This window comes from Gouania willdenowi, chromosome 3 (assembly GCF_900634775.1).
Source record: "Gouania willdenowi chromosome 3, fGouWil2.1, whole genome shotgun sequence".
Lineage (NCBI taxonomy): Eukaryota > Metazoa > Chordata > Actinopteri > Blenniiformes > Gobiesocidae > Gouania > Gouania willdenowi.
In genome coordinates this window covers 45,343,402-45,365,937 of record NC_041046.1, presented here as the reverse complement: position 1 = coordinate 45,365,937, position 22,536 = coordinate 45,343,402, and the positions used below count along the sequence as shown (strand labels likewise).

Genomic DNA, 22,536 nt, shown 5'->3' with positions numbered 1-22,536 from the left:
CTGTAGACTCTGACCCTGCAGCTAGTGAAGGGTTAAACAGTCGTCTTACTGGTAACACTGGAGTGTGAGTGTGAACACACGGGTCGTCCACGTGCATCACTGACACTAAGTCACACATGTGCAGGTTGAAAAAGATAAATGAATAATGGCCTTGAACAGATGAGGGAAAATACCTTTAAAAAAGAACCTCAAACACACAAAATGACTCCGAAAATACACTCTTTAAAAAAGTACACAATTACAGAAAAATTACACAATAGACCACTAAAGAGGGTCACGAAATAACTGAAAAATATACAAAACAGCAACAAAAATACACAAAATGAAAAATATTAGAAAAACAAATATACAAAATGACAACAAAAGGCACAAAGCACCAACAAGAATACACAAAACGACTCAAAAACAACAGAGAAATATACAAAAAATGACAATAAATTATGCAAAACAGCAACAAAAATGCACAAAAAAACCCCAAAACACACATGAAACAACAAACACACACAAAATTAAAAAAAACCCTCATACAAATATACAAGACAACTACAAATATAATGTAATCACAATAAGAAAATTTCCAGTAGATTTCCATGGGAACTTAAGTTTGGGAATATTTAAAAAACTTTTCAAGGAGGTTATTTATTGAAATTAACAGGAAATGGGGAGTAATTATAAATGATAAATACCTGGTGCTGATGTTTTAGGTTATGCTAAAATATATTTTAACAATTATATTTAACATCCTGTTAAGGATCAACCATTTTTTTTCCAGTTGAAATTATTATTATTTTATTTCATTATTTTACATATGATTTAAAATTACTCCCAGATTCTGGTTCGTAACAAAAACCAAATCCAGTGAAAAGTTTAGATTTTTGAATATTTCCCAAAATCCAGAGCTGAAGTTCTTGTTGAAAATGACCCTAAACTTTCCGCTCCTCACCACCACCACGTAGAACATCCTGTTTGTTTACCAGCGTGAGAAACGTATGTTTAACTGTAAATAAACTGATGACGTTGGGCCTTTAGTCGCAATAAATTTACCTCGTTCTCAGCCCGTTTCAAGGCCGACCTTCTGCAGAGGTTGTTGCCAGGGGCAACCATGGCTCAGACAGATGTGTTCACCCCCACACGCTGCCTTCCTTATCAGAGGACAGACTTTATGCAGAGAGAGGAGCCGTCAATGTCAGACGAGTCCCCAATGGGACACAAAGAAGCTGTCAATAGTAGCTACTGCTGTTGCTCGTCCCCGCATCGTTCCCCTCCACCTTAACAAAGGGTGTCAAACTTTTAGTTCAGGGACCAAATACAGACCAGTTAGAGCTGAAGTGGGCCACAGATGTTATGTTAACAAAGAGCATATTCAGCACTTCCACGTCTAAATAATATATAAATGATAACGTATGTAATTATATCAGTTTCTGGTGGATCTTCACTCTCATTTCCCTGGTTTTGGGACTTTTGGGGAAATTTTGTGGGGGTCGCGAGCTGAAAAGTTTGAGAACCACTGGGTTAAGGAGGAAGTAGGTTTTAATTAGAGCACAAGAACTAACAGACATGACAGAAAGATAAAGTGTTTTTATTTAAATCTCACAGCTGTTTATCAACTATTAGGTTTTTTCTGCTAATTAGAAGCTTCATTTCCACAAAAAGTGCAACAAACGACCAAATCTGGCAACCCTAGCTACTGTACACAGCTGAGGCACGTCTTTGTGTCTCGTGAGAAATGATCATCATCTCTATCATTGGGCTTGTCCTGTAAAAGTAATAGTCACTGCTAAAGGTTGGACTGAAGGTGTGTTACTGTATCCACCACTGTAATTACTGTGAAGAACAAAACAGTGAGAGTTTTAAACAGACTGAGCTGTGGTTAAAGGTGCGTCAGTAAAATACCTGAGGAGAGGGTGGGGCCTGGAATCAAACTTACAACCTTCCACTTTAATCACTAAGAACAAAGAACAATACAAGCAACATTCATTTTAAACCTTCATTTAGAGGCAAAAAAAATCCTTAATAGTTTTAATCAACTGTATAATTTTAATCAATAATAACGAGGTTATGACTAATTAAAATATGGCAGATTAACGCAAGAGTTGAAGACATTTATCGTTTTACCAAGTTATCACATTAATAAAGTAGAAAAATAGTCCTTTTAGATGTTTCTGTTTCCATGAATCACAAACGTGGACAGATCCATTTTTTTTCCTGCGTCAAAGAGGTTTAATCTGAGAAAAGCCTCCATATTTATCCTCCAGACCCTAATGGATACACGATTGGCATTTTTCCTGATGCTTTTACCCAAAGACAGACGTTCTACATCCCACACTTAGTGTCACTCAGAGCTGGAAAGACGGAGTAAAAAGATGAATGGGTGCTGCTCGCCAACTACTCCAAGCTTTTTATATTTGCACAGTCTTACATAAAGGCTGAGACAGAATGAGGACAAAGAGAAGTTCTTTATCTGGACTGAATATACTGTAGGGTCCTAAAAACCACCTTAACGGAATCATGGAATTGACCAATGAAAACAGAATCTACCGTTGAACAAGAAAATGGACAGAATTGGGATGAAACGCCATCATCGTGAGGATAATAATATTTTTTTCCTCTGATACTGTAAATAATCTGACCCCTAGTGGTGAAATATCTTGTGTCCATTCATTTTTGTTTAATCATTACAGTCTACAATGATGTCATCAGGATTATTTAAATTTGGTAAATTTAAATGAAGTTTAAATCAATAAACCTGATCAGATTCAGTAAACCATTGATCCCTGAGGGAAATATAATGACATTAATGCTGTTCTCATTTGGGATGTAATGATCAATAGTAAGGCAGTTAAAAATCGATTCATAGGTATCACGGTTAATACTGATACTGTGAAAATTGAATCGCAGTACTTTTTTTAACCAGCAGAAGTGTTGGCGGCGGGCGGAATCTGCTACTACTTTCTTTCTGGCCTCCTTCTACTCTTAAACATGTTCATAAATGATTCTTTAGCCCTTTAGCATCGAAAGAATATCTGTAATATTACGTGAATATCTGTAAAAGTCAGGTTTCTCTATTAGCTCTGTCTGCTAGCATAGCATCTCTTCTTCACTACAAGAATATCTGCATGCCAACCGACCACTGGGTTACCAGCGCCCTCTGCTGGTCCAAACAAATATCTGATGTAAATACAGTGCAGACTATTTTTTTTTTTTTTAAAGTCCAATTGTTAAGGCACAAAATACATTTTCAGTTGCACTTTTAAAAAGAAAAAGAACTATTATGTAGTTTGCATTGTTTACTATAGAACCAGAATTTAAATTAATAGCCTTCTTCATTTGTATTATTCCTTTATTTATTTCATTCAAGATTTATTTTTAGTTAAATTGCATTGTTTTGAATAGTTTATCAAGGGATTCTTTTGACAATAAAAAATAAAAGGAAAATAATAAAGTATTTTCTAGTTTTTTCCCCAAAAAAAATAAAGGAATATTTTTCAGTCATTATTTGTCTACAGTCCCATTGTGTAAAATAAATCGTGAGAGAATCGAATTGGGAGTTGAGTGAATCGTTACATCCCTAATTCTCATATGTCATGAATAATAATAATAAGAATAATAATAAGAATAAAAAGCAGCAGTCAGAATAACGCTAATAATAATAATAATGTCAGTAAAACTTATATTTACCTTTCAATTGTAATTTAATGTAATTTAATTGCATCTGGGAAATGTTAAACCTTATGAATGTGTGAGATTTTAGGCCAACATATTTTTTTTTACAAATTCAGTGTTTTCCACATTAATTTTTTTGAAATATTGTTTCTTTAAGAATATTTTCATTTCATTTGTCATACAAAGATGTATGAGAACAACATTAATGTCATTATATTTCCCCTCAGGGATCAATGGTTTACTGAATCTGATCAGGTTTATTGATTAAGTTTTGATCAACATAATTTAAATTAACCTAATTTAAATGATCCTGATGATTAAACAAAAATAAATGTACACAAGCATGCGTCAGTTATTTCACCACCACTAGGGGTCAGAATATTTACAGTATCAGAAGTTATCAATAATCCACAATGTTTCAGACTCTACAATCACTGGTATTGATGATCTCGTCCACAACAACAGAACACGAATGGGTGGAGCTTCACAGACACATTATCGTGATGTGGGAACTGGTTGGCTCTGTATTTAGTGATGAGACATTCCCAGACTAACATCCAGTGGCTCACGACGTTTCAGTCCACGATTCTGTTAACGTTGAAATCATAGGACCTTACACGCGTTTGGAAAATTAAACACAAGCCTAAAGTTGCAGAAGACAATAATTCTTTATCAGATATCGTTAGTTCTTTAGAAAGATGCGTCAAAGTGTTTTTCCTTCGTTTTATTGTGATTTCTTGTGTTTTTTCACCAGATGATGATGACAATCAATCTTTATTTGTATAGCGCCAAATCATAACCAATGGTATCTCAAGACACTTTACAGTAGAGCAGTCTTAAGGACAGACCCTTCATTTTATGGATACACACATACGCATATATACGTATATACACATACATATGTGACAGTGACTCCATTTTTGTTCTAGTTTGTTCCCAGTGATATCACATCCAGTTTCAGTTGTATTCAGATTGTTCCGTGCAACCCCAAAATAAACACCAGAAATGTGTTTATCCAGGTTGATTTATGGATTTAAATGGAATTGTTTTTAATAAATGTTAATGTGCCACTGGTTTATTTCTGGTGTTTCATTTCCTTGTTGGACAAAGCAGTGAGTGAGCATACGAATGTTCATCCACACAATTAACATTCATCACTAGTAGAGTTTGCTTAAAAACAACCTGCGTCGCATCTGCTCGTTTCCACGGCGATGCTTCACAGGTGCAGGAGAGTAATAGAGAAATGGAGTAGTAATAGAGTAGTAATGGAGTAGTAATGGAGTAGTAATAGAGTAGTAATGGAGTAGTAATGGAGTAGTAATGGAGTAGTAATGAAGTAGTAATGGAGTAGTAATAGAGTAGTAATGGAGTAGTAATGGAGTAGTAATGGAGTAGTAATGGAGTAGTAATGGAGTAGTAATGAAGTAGTAATGAAGTAGTAATAGAGTAGTAATAGAGTAGTAATGAAGTAGTAATGGAGTAGTAATGGAGTAGTAATGGAGTAGTAATGAAGTAGTAATGAAGTAGTAATGAAGTAGTAATGGAGTAGTAATGGAGTAGTAATGGAGTAGTAATGGAGTAGTAATGGAGTAGTAATGGAGTAGTAATGGAGTAGTAATGGAGTAGTAATGGAGTAGTAATAGAGTAGTAATGGAGTAGTAATGGAGTAGTAATAGAGTAGTAAGAAGTAGTAATAGAGTAGTAATGAGTAGTAGTAGAGTAGTAATGGAGTAGTACTGGAGTAGTATAGTAAGAGTAGTAATGAAGTAGTAATGAAGTAGTAATAGAGTAGTAATGGAGTAGTAATGGAGTAGTAATGGAGTAGTAATGGAGTAGTAATGGAGTAGTAATGGAGTAGTAATAGAGTAGTAATAAAGTAATGGCGTGTTTCGCCCTGTCAGCAGATCCAGATGTTTGTCTGATTGGTTCCCATTAGATCCACTGATTGATGGGATCGGCTTCATTGTTGCGTTCCCGTTCACTCTTCCTGATGTGTCACTTTTATCTCAGTCTCTGCTCATTAACTTTCTGTAGAAACATTATTTCATGTTTCCAAATGTAATCATGGATGAACAGTCGTTTAATTGAAGCGTGAAGAGAAGCTGTAAATGTTTCACACTGTGTTTCTTTTGTTTACTTGTTCAAAGGTGAGCTAACACTATGTCTGTTGATCTGTTTGATAATTCATTATTTTTAATCCCTCCAGGATTTCGTGGTGATTGTCGTTTCCTAAAATGCCTGATTTTTCAGCAGTTTCTTTTTTTTTAATGCAGCAAAAGTTGCGGCATTTTGAGGCTTTATTATTTTCCATAACTTTGCCTGAACAGGTCAATTTGCCAAAAAAACTGAATGCTTTTGAATTACTTTATAACAAAACAGTAAAAAGCTCAGATTCACAATAATTTAACAAGATATGGATTATTTCCATCACATTTAAATGTTTCCAGTGCAGAGAATATTACAGAGAATCACATTAAGTTTTTAAAACAAAAACTCTTAAAATAAATAAATGTTAATTTTCCTGTGAGAATCTCATCAATGCACTCATGACTTTAGCTACAAACACTTTTACTGCAGAAGAATCTCATGTGTTCAGCAAGTTGTACATGTATGCATGGAGATACCACCAGGGGGCGCTAGCACCAATGACATTAGCCACTGCTACCGTTTTATACGGTACCTGTGATGAAGCTCTATCATAGATCTTATATAATAGTAGAGGTTTAATCAGGTTATTTTATCTAAAAGTCCTTCTAGAGCAGCAGGAGATCATTAAACACTAGCGTTCATGAAACACGTTCAACGTTATTAACAGACAGTTTGGCTGTTGTGACACAGTCTGTAACCAGACTAAATGGTGATTTCGATCGCATCGGGGGACTCCTATTGGCTGATGGTGGAAGTTGGGGTGGCTCACACAAGGCGGACGGACTTCAGCCACGTTGTAGCGACAGGAATCGACCGGAATCTTCAATAATACCCAACTGCAGCTGTGGGTACAGTACAAGCGACGCCCCCTACAAACCACACCCATTAAAGCAATTTTCCAATATCAACAATGCGCTGAGCCGCTAAAAAATGCCCACGTGTGCGGCGGAGACCGGTGAAGAACTTTTTCAATGTTACCTCAATTTTTTCCAGGAAGTGGCGGCGGCCGCGGTCGATGTTAGTGTAAAAGTTGATGTTCAGGTATAAAATCAGGGGGATGGATTCTGTAGCGTGGTCTGTAGCGGCTGCAGCTAGACCCTTCTCAGTCAGATTGGGTAGAGTTGTAGTGATTGGACAGAATGGCAGGGATTGGCTGGATTTGCATTAATAGTTGCTATCGCAACATCGTGATTTCTTGGATGGTCTGTATTTTGCAGACCCAGAGCCTATATATCTACTATAGAACAAAAACACACAAAATGAATGAAAAATACACAAGATAACTCCAAAAACACATTAAATGACCAAAAAAACCACACAAAAATGACAAGAAAATGTACATAATGAGAAAAACACGCAAAAGACAAAAAACAACATAAATATGAAAAACAACAACAAAAGTTAAAAATGATAGAAAGATACATAATTTCAGAAAGCGCACAACCTGACAATAAAAATATACAAAATGACAGAAAAATAGATCACATAGTTAGATCTTATTTCATTACGCTAGATTTCCATTTTGAATGAAGAAATAATATTAGATTTTTTCCCCTGACTTTACTAAGTAGGAGCTCTGACTTCAGGTGGCGTTCAAAGTCACTTTTTCAAGTTGGAGGTGATAAAACCCTGAGTACCGTGTAACGCAGCATTAGGTTACGTTGTTAAATCCAATGTTTATTTACGTGATCTTTTTCTCTCTGATAAGAATCGGTGGTGGCACTGAATGGTGTATTTTTATATCTTCATATGTGAGTTTATAACAGATGAAACATCTATTCAGACGTGGTAAATCCTTACGTGTGTTTCACGCTTTAGTTGATTCTTTGAAAAGAACATCCACTACTTTTGGTGACCTTCACTATAAAATAAAGAGGAACCAAATTAGAATTACAACTGTCTGTGTAATGAGTGCAGAGGTGCATTTTAAAGCTCTTCCCTCAGGCTTTGGGAGCCATCAAATAAAAGTCAAAATTCTCCCAGGGTTCAAAAAGCTTCTCTGAAGATCATTTTAGCTTTGAAAGCCGAGGTCGTTATAATGGAAAAAAAAAACCTCAACCAACCGGACGCCTGGTGCATGCTGACTGGGAGATGAAATAACGCTGTATGGTGTGGAAAAGCATGCAGGGAATGTTTGTGGAGAATAGCGAGGGAGGAAACATGGAGGGGGAATGTCAATGAGGGAAAGGAGGGTAAACAAAACACTTTTAAATGCAGGAAGGATTCTCTACGATGGATAGAAAAAGTTTTCATGGATTCAGATTCAGCTTCTCGCCAAAAATAACTGGTTTTGTTTACGTAAGTAGAAACGTTCTCGCTCTCTTCAGAGAAGTTCTTAAACATTGAAAGTATGTCCTCGTTCCTACATCTGCGTTGAATGCAGTGATTGTAAATGTGTTCATTGACAGCACGGAGTGGAATCCAACACAACTCAGACATTAACACTTTTCCTGCTCAGCCGCGCAGACAGAAGAAAAAAAGCCTGATCACAAGAAATGTTTGACTTTTTTTTAGAAAGCAGTAATTCATTTTTATACAAAACACACACAAACATGCAGCGTTAGCATCTGCTAATATAGCCACATACTGGGAAAGCACCAGTGCAGACTGGGGACGCTGGTGGCCCAGGGGCCACACGCGGCTCTCAGTCTAATTTTGTGAGACACCTAAAAAAGATACAAAATATATACAAAATGACAGGAAATACCCAAATGAGAACAAAAACACACAAAATACAAAATGAAAAACAAAGCGAATGAAAAAAAACCAAATCAAAAAAACATTCAATATAAAAATACACAAAATAACAACAAAAACGACAAGAAAAACTAATGAAATGACAACAATACACAAAGTACAAAACATTGCACAAAAAACAACAACAGAAATATGAATCAAAGGGGACATATCATGTTAAATCCACTTTTTTATCCCTTAAATGCATTTTGTTGTATATTTAGATTGTTTAGAAGTACAGAAAAGTTCAAATTCATCTCTTCAGGTGCTCCGTAGATATCTTTATATTCTGTTTTGGTCATATTTTTCAATCTGTTTAGATTTTTCTATTCTCTATTACGTTTTTTGAACAATAACATCACAGTATTTGCAGCAGAACTGCCAAATTAGTTCATCAACTCCAGGCCCAACACTTCGAGCAATCCACCATTTTTATTTCTGGCTTTTATTTTGTAGTCCAAGCTCCAGGATGCAGAAGTTACGAGAGGATAAGTCAAAATGTTGGGTTGTTGGATGTAGTAACCCACACGCTTCATTACACCGTCTCCCAGCATCAGAACCTTTTCAAAGTGTCTGGTTGAGTTTTATTTTTTATAGAAATGTACCACATCTGTGGATAAGGTCATTTTTGTGTGTGTGAAGAACTTCAATGATGACTGCTTCATCAACCTCCACCAGTATAAAGAAGGATTTACAGAAAGACTTTGTCTGATTGAGGGTTCAATTCCTTCTATCTTTGGAGACGATGAACAGAGCACTTCGGTAAGCTGTAAATAACGCTAAAAAGTGATGATAAGACGTCCCTGTCATTGTTTTGTTAGCATTAGCAGTTGCACCGTCTTCATATGTTAGCGCTGTGTGCTCGTTTTAGATCCTTGATGATATGGCCTACGTGATTTAATTTAAGTCTAAAGTTTTCATTAGTCATTTCATTTTGCCATTTTTGTCTTCGAAAAGACTATTAAAATGCATTTTGTGACGTTAGCTTGGCGCTAGCGTTAGCTCGGTGCTTGTGTTAGCTCACTTGTTAGGGTTCTGCAGGTTCATCATCATCATTTTCATCTCACTCCACTGGGTCCGACTCTGGCTGGAACATGTAAGGCTGGATGGACAAGTCTAACGTTGTTGACATTTTATAAATAATGTGTAAATAAAAAGTTTATGCGCTGCTACATAGCCGTATCTCTTCTATCAAACTACAAAAATGGCCGAACAGGGTGGAGTTGAACTGAGTGTCACCTCTGTAACCTGGAGAGGGGGCGGGGTATGAAGTGTCTCATTTGCATTTAAAGAGACAGCACCAAAACGAGTTGCTCTTAGAAGCAAATCAGAAAAGGGTAGAAAAGGGGTGGAGCTATAATAATGAGGAATTCAGACCCAAGCATTGCAGTTCTGCTTTATATAGACCACAACTGTATGATTTATATGTAAAAATGAAGGATTTAAAAGCACGATATGTCCCCTTTAACAATTAACAAAATGATAGAAAAATACATAAATTACCTCACACAAAATAACAAGAGTACACAAAACAAGATGCAACAAAAATACACTGAATGACAGAAAAACACTTAACTGACTCCAAAAATACACAAAGAAAGAGAACAATATATAAAATTACTACAAAAGCAGTCAGAAATGACAAAAAAAAAAAAACAAAATGACAACAAAAAAACACACAAAAAGACAGGAAAAAAGTAACCGATAAAAAAACACACAACGACAGAAAAATACATAAATGACTCCAAAAATACACAAAATGAAAAAAACCCACAAATGAAAAAAACCCACAAATGAATGTTATTGTAAATGTTTACAGTATTTTTTTTGTATCCCAATGACCATAATCACTGCTGCTAAAATTTCCCTCTTTCCATAAATTAGTCTAATGACAAACAACGACACGTCTAATGCAGAGGGGAAAATTCCAGCAACACAAAGACAATCAATTACACGGGTGTAAATTCCCACGTGCGCACACACAACCGCACACACGCCACGCTGAGGTGTCTGGAGAGCAGAGATAGGCCCGTCTTCATCAGTGCCTCTCCACACACACACACACACACACACACACACCCTCCAGCAGCTCAATCCACCGTTACACTACCTCAGACATGTCTCTGTCCTATAACTGACACATTCCCACTCATATTTCTGTCATTTTCCTCCTACATACGACTAAAAAAAAATGAGCCAATTTCATCCTGAGAATATAATGCACAGATGGACAGACGGACTTAATGACACCACAGTGACCTTTCTCTCAGGTTTCAAACGTTCACAAATGTCAACATGATGGAAATCCAGCTTTATATGTAAATATGACGCACAATAAACGCCATTTTCTCAACCCCTACTGCAGCTGAAGGTGGACAAGGCACTTCACCCACATTGCCTAGTATGAATGTAGCGTGTGAGTGAGTGTTGGTGGTGGTGGGGGTGGCCAATGGCGCACTATGGCAGCCTGTGGCTACAGTAGTAGCTTATCACCAAGAATTGTGGAGTGAAAGAATAATGCCTTAATTCTTTGAGTGTCTATGATAAAACCCTATATACTGTAAATCCAATACTTTTGATTCCAGGAGAAACATTTTCTGCTTTAGCTTAAAAAGAGACGCTTTCATTCATTCACAGCATATTTCTATTTAATATAGAATAACATTATTCACTGATTCTAGTGTTCATGTAGATGAATCATTTTCACCAACTGTATTTTTGAAGAACAAGAGCCATTATGGAGATTTCTGTGAATAAAAGCATCATCACCTGATAGAACCGATAACCTCCAGAAACCACAGAAAAGTTCAGTGTTTTTATGTCTTTTATGTTCTTTTCCAGTTTTTTTTTTCCAGTTCTTCAACTACATGTAGAATGTGCTTTTTTTTCCAATGATGGATCAATTATGATCACTACTGTCTGTATAAAGTGTTACTTTGACTAAAATAATATTGTTCACTCAACTATCTTTATTGTTATCAAGTAAAAACACTAAATGTTGGAGAAATCTACCTTTTCTACTAATTTCCTTTAAGTAAATCTGTGTGATTAAAAAATATTTAGTGACGGCTTTCCCAGCATGCTTTGCATGCTTTTGTATTTCTAAACAGGAAATAAACAAAAATGATTGCTGTTACTTTCTGATTTTCTCATTCATATATTTTGTGTTAGAGTTCAACTCTTTTCTCTGATGTTTTGTTGCGTGGTCGGCGAGTCGTAAAGTTACCAAAGCACAAACGTAAAAGCCGATGCAGCGTCACAGCTTTGTGTCACAATGTGAACGCAAAATGACCAATCGAATGTTGACGATCTGATACGTACAAAACCATTAGCCTAGCATTAGCTAGCATTAACATTAACCTAGCATTAGCTTTAAAACTGGCTAATAATAACCTAATATTAATATTAACCAAGCATTAACCTAGCAATAGCATTAACTAAGCATTAATCTAGCATTAGCTTAGCATTAATATCTGGCCAGAAGAAGTTTTGACACCAAACCTGTTGGAATCTGTGAGAGTAGTAGGTGGAAACAGATTAATAACTATAATTAAGTATTAATATATTGATAACAATAGTTATAGGTATACTTAATAGTTCTTAGTGCACCCTCACTAATGATGCTAAGTTATCCAATGAAGCTCCGCCCATGCAGAAGTCAGACAGTGTTAAACCGTCATGTCTGGAGTAACGCCCTCCTTCCTCTGTTAAAAACACATTAAATGACATCAAAGGAGAGATTAAAGAAGGTGCTTCAAAGGACTTCTGTCTCTGAGTGTGTGCTAACACCCAGTACGTGATGAGTAATGGTGTTTACTGTAGTCGCAATGTTGGCGGAGCGTGGAGAGGACACTGGGGAAGGGGCGTGGTCAAGGTGAAGTGATGGAGCGTCCAATAGCTGAGTGTGCAAACAAAGACAACTTCATCTACAGACTGTTCTTTTATTTGATGTGGGGGGATTCCCTGTTAACCTGCGGGAATCACCTCCAGCGTTCCTTGATCCCCAGTTCAAAGCTCGTGTCCAACCTCAGACAGTTAAGATGGGATTTCTTATGACCGTGTCCTGACTATGCTATGGTTGCTATATTCACTCCTCCTCTTCCTCTCTTAGAGTTAAAATGAATACATACGACTGGTCCCCATAAATATTATTAATAATAATAACAATAATAATAACTAAAGCTGCTAGCAGCGTTGAACAGGCCCTCACAACGACACACATGTCAGGACGTGGTGCACGTGGAGGTGTGTTGAATGTCGATGTGTAAATGTTAGTGTTGAGACGTGGCTGATCATTTTCAAGGATTATATCACAAACTTTCCTGCAATGTTCTGTACAAATATAATGTCTATGATTTCCTTTTACCAATAGGTGGCGCTATGACTATGAATGACAGTTGTGTTGAACCATTACTCATTTTTTTGGCACACACACACACACAATCTCCAAACCAGCAAAGACAAGGTTGTGTGTGACCTCAGAGCTCAAGTATCACATGTGTTTGTGATATAGAATCAGCTCAGATCAATAGTTATATATTAATTATATACATTCATTCATGAGGCCAGTGGTTCTCAAATGGGGGTACACAATGGCACTACAGGGGGTACATGAGGGAAATTAACAAATGAAAGCATTAAAAATATGAGGTTTTATAATGTTTATTTTTAGTTAAAAATGAGAAACACACTGAATATTACTGAAAAATAAAAAAGAACAGATAAACGACAAAATACACACGCACTAATTGAGAAAAATATGTACCATTACACACAACATGACAACAAATACACACTAAATGAGAGAAAAATACACTAAAATAACAGAGAAACAAACAACAACAAAGACACAGAGAGAACAAATGAAAATATAAACAATAATAAAAATGACATCAATAACACACAAAATAGAAATAAAAATAAAATGAATAATAAAAAGAACAGACAAACAACAACAATATACACAACAGGAGGGAGATGACAGGAAATGATAAAAACGATAGAAATAAAGATTTTCAGGAGACACTAAATACTGTTTTATTCATTTATTTACAAAATAAGTTTCTTTAAAAAGTGTGTTATCACTCGTTCATTCCATCAATATAAAATGTAGTAGTGGGACATAAAGGGGAATAGGATTAAAAAAAGAAAAGCAGTGATTAGAGGAATACCTGTGGGCGGAGCCACCGGCAACGATAAATGCACCTGCATGACGTCACTGCTAGCGTCTGAGGTTAGCAGTAGTTAGAACTATTATGTAGTTTTGCATTGTTTACTATAGAATCAGAATTTAAATTAATAGGCTTCTTCTTCATTTGTATTATTCCTTTATTTATTTCATTCAAGATTTATTTTTAGTTAAATTGCATTGTTTTGAATAGTTTATCAAGGAATTCTTTTGACAATGAAAAATAAAAGGAAAATAGTACAGTATTTTATAGTCTTTTTCCCAAAAAAAATAAAGAAATATTTTTCAGTCATTTGTCTACAGTCCCATTTTGTAAAATAACTCGTGAGAGAATTGTATCGTGAACCCAGTATCGTGAATCGAATCGTATCGGGAGTTGAGTGAATGGTTACATCCCTATGGATAATAGAAGATGTGATTGTAATTGAAAAATGTAATTGGCCGCAACCCTGAAGGTTAGCAAAAACGCTCGTTAGCTCAAAGGTAACTGTCAGAACCCAACCCTTTCATGGACCGGATCGTTTCAACTCGTGTGTGTAGACTACGTCACTTCCTTCAGTCACAATAATTACGACAGAGCTGCTGGACGTCATATTTAAATGTAAACTGACCATATGACGTTTGTTAATTATTTTATTAGTACATGAGTAAATATGTGTTAATTTAATAAATAAAAAATAAAGATAAAAACGATACACAACATTGACAATCAAAAACCAAACAGAAAAATAAGATAAAAACCAAAATAAATCAGAATTCACACAAAACATACATTTCTAATTCTTTTTAAATAGCAGGGTTTCAACCTTTTAAATATAGTACACGACCTGCCGTAAAATAGGCCGACAGGGTGGAGACGCGTGTCATGCATTAAAAGAATCTGAAAGGATCAGGCAGTGAAAGGATTGGGTAGTGACAAGCTTAAAAGCAGGTTAGCAAACATGCTAGTTAGCCTAAAGGCTTTCAGCTCCATTGGAGTCCTTAGTTCTCGTTGAGTGTGTGAAGGTTGTATCCAGGTCCACTCCACTATCTAGAGTGTGTGTGATGCTATAGTCCACAGGGGGACAATGGCTTTGTAAAAGGTTCCACGGAGCCTTTTACAAACGGATAAATGCTTTCTGTGACTCCTGCTGCTGCAAATTGAATTTCAGGGCATGACTCGACTGCAAACACCAAATAATCCCAGAGTCATTCACTATCCCCACCCCCGACGAGGTCACTTTGTCCCACTAGTACCGTTTATTCAGGGAAAGAAAAGGAAAAACTCTGACAAACATTTATCAGGAGGGAAAATGTTTTAGGTGGTGAATAGAAAAGACAAATTATAGCTCAATAAAAGTACAAAAGATTAAGAAATGAAAGCAAACCAAGAAAATGACAAAGAAAAGCTTGTGTTTTACATGCTGTCGATGATTTTGCAGTTTTTTGACCTACAGTTTGCAAAGCTGTCTGTTTATAATTGTTGATTCAATATTTAATAATAATTTGACTATTAATATAAATAAAGTATGTAAGGCACAGATAATATCTAAGCAATAAGTGGCCTTAAACTGTGTAGGATGCAGTCATAATTTATAAATAAGATATTACTAATATAATAATAAGATATTTAAAAAATAAGACAAAATGAACTTTCTGGAATTATATTAATGTTTATAAAATGTATATTTATAATATTTGGATTTATAATTATATTATTGTAATATTTATATTGATATTTATGTTAATGTGTCATAATATATTTCAAAATGAAGGAATTTCTGGAATTATATTAATATTAATAACATTTATATTTATAATATTTATAATATTTGTCATGTATTTATATTTATTCTTTTTGTGCTATGTAACTAATGCATCTTTAATGTATTTTGTGTGTACATTGTTGTGTACATTGTTTCAGCATTATAAACCAGTTTGTCATGCCAATAAAGCTGTTAGAAATTGAAAATGTAATTGATAGTTTTGAAATGATTAATAACAAAAATACTTAATACTAATAATTTATTGGCATGAAAAGAATGTGTTTGTTTTCAGGTGTGAATCCCTTCACCAGCCATATATATATATATATATATATATATATATATATATATATATATATATATATATATATATATATATATATGATTATAGACGGTACAGTGGGGCAGATGTACAGCTCTGGGAAAATAAGATGCAATAAATTGCAAAAGATTCTTTTCCCCTGTGGGTAAAACCAGCCAAAACATCTGATGGGGTCAGACAGAAGATTTCCTGAGGATACAAAATATAATATAATATATTCATTATGTTAAATCTAATGATAGATTCATGCATGTTCTCACAGAACATATTAAGACTGTCCATCAAAGTGAAAACTCATTACTAATAGAAGAAAGCATAGAAATAAGCCTGAAATTCAGCTTGTGTAATGCACGGGTACTCAACCATGAGGTCAGGACCCCATTTGGGGCCGCGAGACACTGGGAGGGGGTCACCAGATGCCTTTAACAAACCAACAATATTTTCTGAACAATTTGAGCCCATTTTTGCTCATTTTTACCCTTTTTCTGCAACTCCATCAAACTTTCTTTTTGCTCCATTTAATGTATTTTTGCTACATTTCTCACATTTCTGACACTTCACGTCACATTTTAATGACTTTTCTACACATTTTTTCCACTTCCCAGACATGTTCAGCACTTATAAACCATTTCTACCACTTTTACACCTAATGTCACATATGTTGACACTTTATTGACACTTTTAATCTCTTTTCACCAGATTTCATGATTATTTTTGCCAATTTAAACCAATTGTTCCAATATTGACACTTTGAACCCATTTTATTAGTGATTAAAACCAGGATTTCCATCTTTAAGATGACTATAATAATAATAATAATAATAAACGTTGGATATTATTCAGATGAATAAATAAATGTGGTTATCACAGATTCATAGAACAATGGACCATCATTTTACTGACTTTATGGGGGGTTGAGAACCACTGGTGTAATGGATGCTTGTATCTTACCTGCTACAGAGAGGCGTGCCGTGCGGCTGGAGATGGAGCCCAGGTTGTCGATGGTGGCCACACACTGGTACGTGCCCTCGTCTGGTTTGTTGTGCTTGGAGTGGACCACCTGGTTGAAGAACAGCGAGCCGTCAGGAAGCACGTGTCGTCTCTCGTCTGAGCCGAGGCTCATGAAGGTTCCGTCCTTCTTCCATTCCACTCGTGCCGGCGTGGAGGCGTCGCTGTGTGCGCTGCAGTTGAGCAGAGCTGGGCTGCCCCGGACCGCCAACGTGTCCTGGGGCTCCACAGTGAACCAGAACGGGCTGAAGGGATGCTCTGCTGAACCTGGAAGGAAACGAGGAACAGAGGACTTTACAGCTCGTTGCTATGTATGATTTTCCTTAATCACTGAATTCACTTCCTTCCATTGTTTTATGGAACAAAGCCTCACACATTTACAGGCTGATTATTACAGTAGACAGGTGGAAGAGTCAATTATCATATTTACCTCCTAAAAAGAACAAATCTATATTTACACAGATTAAACACTAGCCAACATGATTTGTACATTAAATGTATTTTCCCACCATAAAACTGGTGGTTTAATGTGAAGCAACTTTACCAAATGTAAAATCTGAGCCCAAGCATTCGGCACAAATACAGCAGAAAAATACAAAATTAATAACAGTATTTATCAGCATATAAATGAAGGCAGAGAGATGGTTTACTCCAAAAGCATGTGTACAGTATAAGTTAAGGAAATCCGTGATTAACAACTGGGTAAAAATGATGGAATTCACTTCTTAAAACTGAAAGTTTTGGGGCAATATCACACATGGCTCCTTTTTACAATAAATAGGTGGTCAAAGACACAAAAATATGAGTTTACCTCCTAAAAAGAAAAAAGCTATATTACACAGATTAAACCCTCACCACATGCACACTTTAACATTCCCACCATAAAACTGAAGGTCTAATGTGTAGAAAACAGCTTTAACAAACTGACAAATGTCAAATCTCACAAAAATAAAAAAGCGCAGCATTGGGTGCAAATACAGCCAGAAATACAAAATGATGAACATTTTCAGCAGTATGAATAAAAGTAGAGGTAACGTATGAGGGTTTTTTCTTGTATATAAGTTAAGAGAAATATAGGGCGTTTGATTTTCTGTGATTATAGGAATTAAATTTAAATGATGAAAATCACTGTAATTTTATTAATGTTATTAACCTGTAAAAGTCGGAAACGTCAAATCTCCCAAAAAATCTTGCTACAAAATCTCCCAATATGTCAGACTTCACTTCCTGATATGAAAAATAATTATACGACAAACTAAAAACTTCCTTCTTTAGACAGAAAAACAACAGAAACCCAGAACAAGAGGCTCTCGACTATGGAAACTTCTTCCTTCTCTGTTTGTTCTTTACCGACATTCAACAATGGAGCAGCAACAAGTTCCTGTGCTTCCTGGTTTTAAAGCTCTGGTTCGCGCCGTCGGCGGTTCTCTTGACCACCCACAATGCTGAGCACTCTGCCCACACTTCATGTTTTTAGTCCGCGGCGTTCACAGCCTTCCTAATCACTCTCTTCGTTCGGTAACTCTCCGTGACAGGCAGAAACAATCCATCTACAATTCTTTAGACTTGGTGTGCGTGTTCACATGGGCCAAACGAGGCGGACTATCCTAGCAAACGAATCCTAGAAGGTTTTAACTGCTCTAGGGTCCATCTGTATGAACGCACACTCAGAAGATGTCTGCTTACACATCTGCCCATCCAGTACCAAGGTCTTCTTCTACCCATGACTCTACCTTCAAACAATCAAAGTCCACCTTCACTTTGAACAGTTCTCATGCAATGATTCAAAGACAACTTCATTGTCTCCAACTTTTCTCAAAAGCTAGAGTTTGAAAAGAAGTTCAGTCTATGAGTTCTGCAGTCCTGCCAGAAGACTTGATGAATGTGAGCTGGTCTCACCTCTGTTTCTTTTTTAATAAAAGTAAAGTAGTGCACGCTTCTTCTTCTTCTTCTTCTTCTTCTTCTTCTTCTTCTTCTTCTTCTTCTTCTTCTTCTTCTTCTTCTTCTTCTTCTTCTTCTTCTTCTTCTTCTTCTTCTTCTTCTTCTTCTTCTTCTTCTTCTTCTTCTTCTTCTTCTTCTTCTTCTTCTTCTTCTTCTTCTTCTTCTTCTACTCACACATAATTGATAACATCACACTGACACTGTGGATCGTAGCCAAAGTTATGGAAAATGCAATAGCTTTGCATTTGTCCTCATCCATTATTCAAGCTTTTCCTCCCTAAGAGTCGCACCGTGCTATTGTTTGGATAAATAACATTCTTCATCAGTTCAACAGGGGATCAGAGAAAAACTAGAAAAATAATTAAAAGGGTGTACGGGTGTTTAAATAATGTAACAGTAAAAGAGTGTTAAACGCTCTCATAGGAACACGGAACGTCAACAGTGGGAGGACGGAAAGACGAGCAAGAAAAAAGGAAGATGGAAAATGATAGCGGAGAGATGCTAACGTGGATGGTTGCAGGTATTTAACTAGTGATTTCATTACAATAGCTGTACGGCTGCTCGCTCAGTGCACGGTACCACAATCAATTCTGCACTAATTTACTAATGAACAAAATCAAGGACGATGGAAAGGAAGTGCTTTTAGTCCAGGGTGTGTCTGTGTATGAATTATCACACATTACATAAACACAACATAGTGAAACATTTGGTCATTTTTTTCAAGTAAAAAGTAGCTCAATTAAATAATACTCAAAGTTGCTAATTACTTTCACCCCTATGTTTATTGTTAGTAATAAATCTTGGTACGGGTCCCTTACATACAGTAAACATCTCATGTAGAAACTTAAAAAGATAAAAACTTAATCTACCACAGTTAGAACTTTATTTATTTTCCACAAAGGCATCTGTATAAAATAAAAGGTTTGACAAAATGTACAATTTTCTATTTAAATAAAAAACCACTAATTAATTTATTTCAAAATAAAATTAAATTCTCAGGCTCTAAGTACAGATATATTTATTCACTGTAAAACTGTGACATGTCTAATGTTAATGTGGGAAACAAGAACCCACAACCTGACCCATAGAACATAGATGGACGTTGATCAGAAATGGAACAAATAAGAACATATGGATTGAAGAAATAATCATTTACTCAGTAAATAGCAGTAGCAGTTATATATATATATATATATATATATATATATATATAACAGCATGAAAAGCACAGTTCTATGGATCACTGACTGAGTTCTAATCCAGACCTTCCTCTAAACAAGCCACACTACAGAACTCACTCACACGTGCTGTCTCTTACAGGAGGAAAATGCCTAAAGTGACACATATTTGTTAATAAATGAGCCTGTGTATATATCACCATTCTAAGAAAAACTATCCAGATGAGTTTTGGACCATATCGCCCAGCCCTACGATTTAGAAATTTACTCAAAAAAAATCCATAAAAGCAACTAAATTACAGTAAGATGAGTAGCTGTAATCCGTTACTTTCACCTGTGACAGTCAGAGGATGATTTGACACTTTTGTAGCTGGAAAAAGGAATTGGAATCTTTTTAGTTTCTTATTGAAAAACAGAAAAGCAGCGACGTGTCACATTTCCTGCTGTAATCATGTGGACAGAAGTTATAAAAAAGATAAATACGTGTTCCTGTTCCTGTGACGGAGCTTTTCCAAGGTCGATTCCAAAGGAAAAGAGCAGTAAATCCTTTGTTTGGCGTTTAATTGCTGAGTCAACAGATTGAGTGCAAGAGCAGCAAAAATCAAGATGGCAAAATTTATCACATCTATAGAAGCAAAGACAGAAACGACTTTTGACGATACGCTCAGCGTGAAGTTTACAGTAAACACACAGCAGTGGATGGAGGAAAAAGTCAGAAAATACAGCAAAATGGAGCCAATAAAACACTATTTAAACATAACTTTAGGGTTATTTTATTTAGCTGAGGGGAGGAGCTACACGTGTCTGTGTCTGCAGCAGCAAATAAAGTTGTGTCAATTGAAACAGACGAGGAAAAAAAAAACTGGAGATGAACCATAGATATAGTATTAATTAAGATTAGCATTAATACTATATACTGCATATCGTATCCGTCCACAAGTTGGAGATTTAAAGCATGACACTGGATTTATCAGCTTTATCTTAACAACAAAAACTATTCCAAACACTATCAGTACCAAAGTCTAAACTCCAATAGTGTTGGAGGGGAATTCATCAATACTATGTGACTACATTGTGCAGCATAAACAGCATAAACAACGGACACACAGACGGAGCTCAATCCTACATCCTCCTTCCACACTTTGTGGTGGGGGATGAAAATAACGAGGTGTGTGACACCAAAAATCTCTTATTTCATCACTTAATTGGATCTGTTTGGTGAAGAATAAAAAGCAACTAAATTCTTATAGAAATAGGAAACATGCATGTGTGAGTCTAATCAGAACCAGAATGAAATGGGTTTTCCTGTGAGGAAAAGAAATGCAATCAAGGTTCATTGATGCAGAAAACCTTTCTATCTCCCCAGGAAGCGATGACGTTAATCTGTAACATTTCATTGAAACTAGATATGAGGAGATTTTTATCTCACAAACATCAAAGTCAACAGCTTGTGTTGCCTTTGATCAAGAATTGGAAAGACTGTGTGCGCACATGAAATTAAAATTATAGTAATTAACTAAATAAGTGCACATTTAAAGTACTTTTTATACATTAAAATAGAATCCATGTAGAGGTGCAGTGTTTATATTGACCCTAACCAGATCCCTTTGATGTTCATGTTTATTTAAGTTTTTTTAGGGCTTTTCTCCACATTTTCTTTACTATGGTTTTATTTATTACTATAGAACAACACCAGGGTTGGGCTCAATTACAATTATGTCTTCAATTATCCATGTTCAATTACAAGTCAATTATGATCACAATGATTGGCATTTTTTACAATTACATTTTAAATTACAATCCTTTTCCCCCCTGAAAGTCAATTACAATGTCAATTATTAAAGTGTGTTAGCTTTCTGTTAGCATCTCTCATGATAACGAGTGGGTTTTAACACGTCTAAAGTAATCTGTAAAATACATTAAAAAATATAATTTATCATCATTATTATTTTGTTTTTGTTATGAGTTATACCTTTTCAAACTTGCTTTTCCTTAACTTACCTTTTCCTTTATTTTTCTGTATTCTGTAAAGTAGCTTTGAGTTCCCCCAAAAAAGGCGCTATTATAAAATTGATGCATTATTATTATTATTATTATTATTATTATTATTATTATATACCCCTCAATTTAACTTTATTTAAACGGTAAAATGATTCTCAAAGGGTAGTAAGAAAACATGATATGAATATGAAACATATTTTAATAATTATGTATGTGTAAGCCATAGAACTGTAACATGGTTCCCAAGTTTTGCACTTAATTAGAATGTAAGGCAAATTTATTTGTATAGCACATTTCATACTCAAGGCAACTTAATGTGCTTTACATGATAAAACATTCAATTGTTTAAAATCAATTAAAATCATCAGTAAAATCATCATCAAACACATGACATCATCAACATGACCATAAATCTCTCTCTCAATCATACACAGTAGAGACAAAAAGTTCCTTTAACTTTGATTTAAAAATGTTCACATGTGATGCTGACTTCAGCTCTGCTGGCAAAGTCAAATTTATGAACTCAATTACAGTTTAGTTATGTTTACAGCAGCGACAGATTTTGAAATTACAATTACAATTGTCATAATTGTAATTAATTACCAG

General features: G+C 35.5%; 1 protein-coding gene across 1 annotated transcript in view; it reads right to left on the bottom strand.

Moving 5' to 3' along the window:
• neo1a (neogenin 1a) overlaps positions 1-22,536 on the bottom strand; it is a 257,814-nt gene that overhangs the window by 156,307 nt on the left and 78,971 nt on the right. Inside the window, 1 exon segment of the mRNA XM_028473556.1 lies at positions 16,754-17,077. Within this exon segment, the coding sequence (XP_028329357.1) occupies positions 16,754-17,077 (324 nt within the window).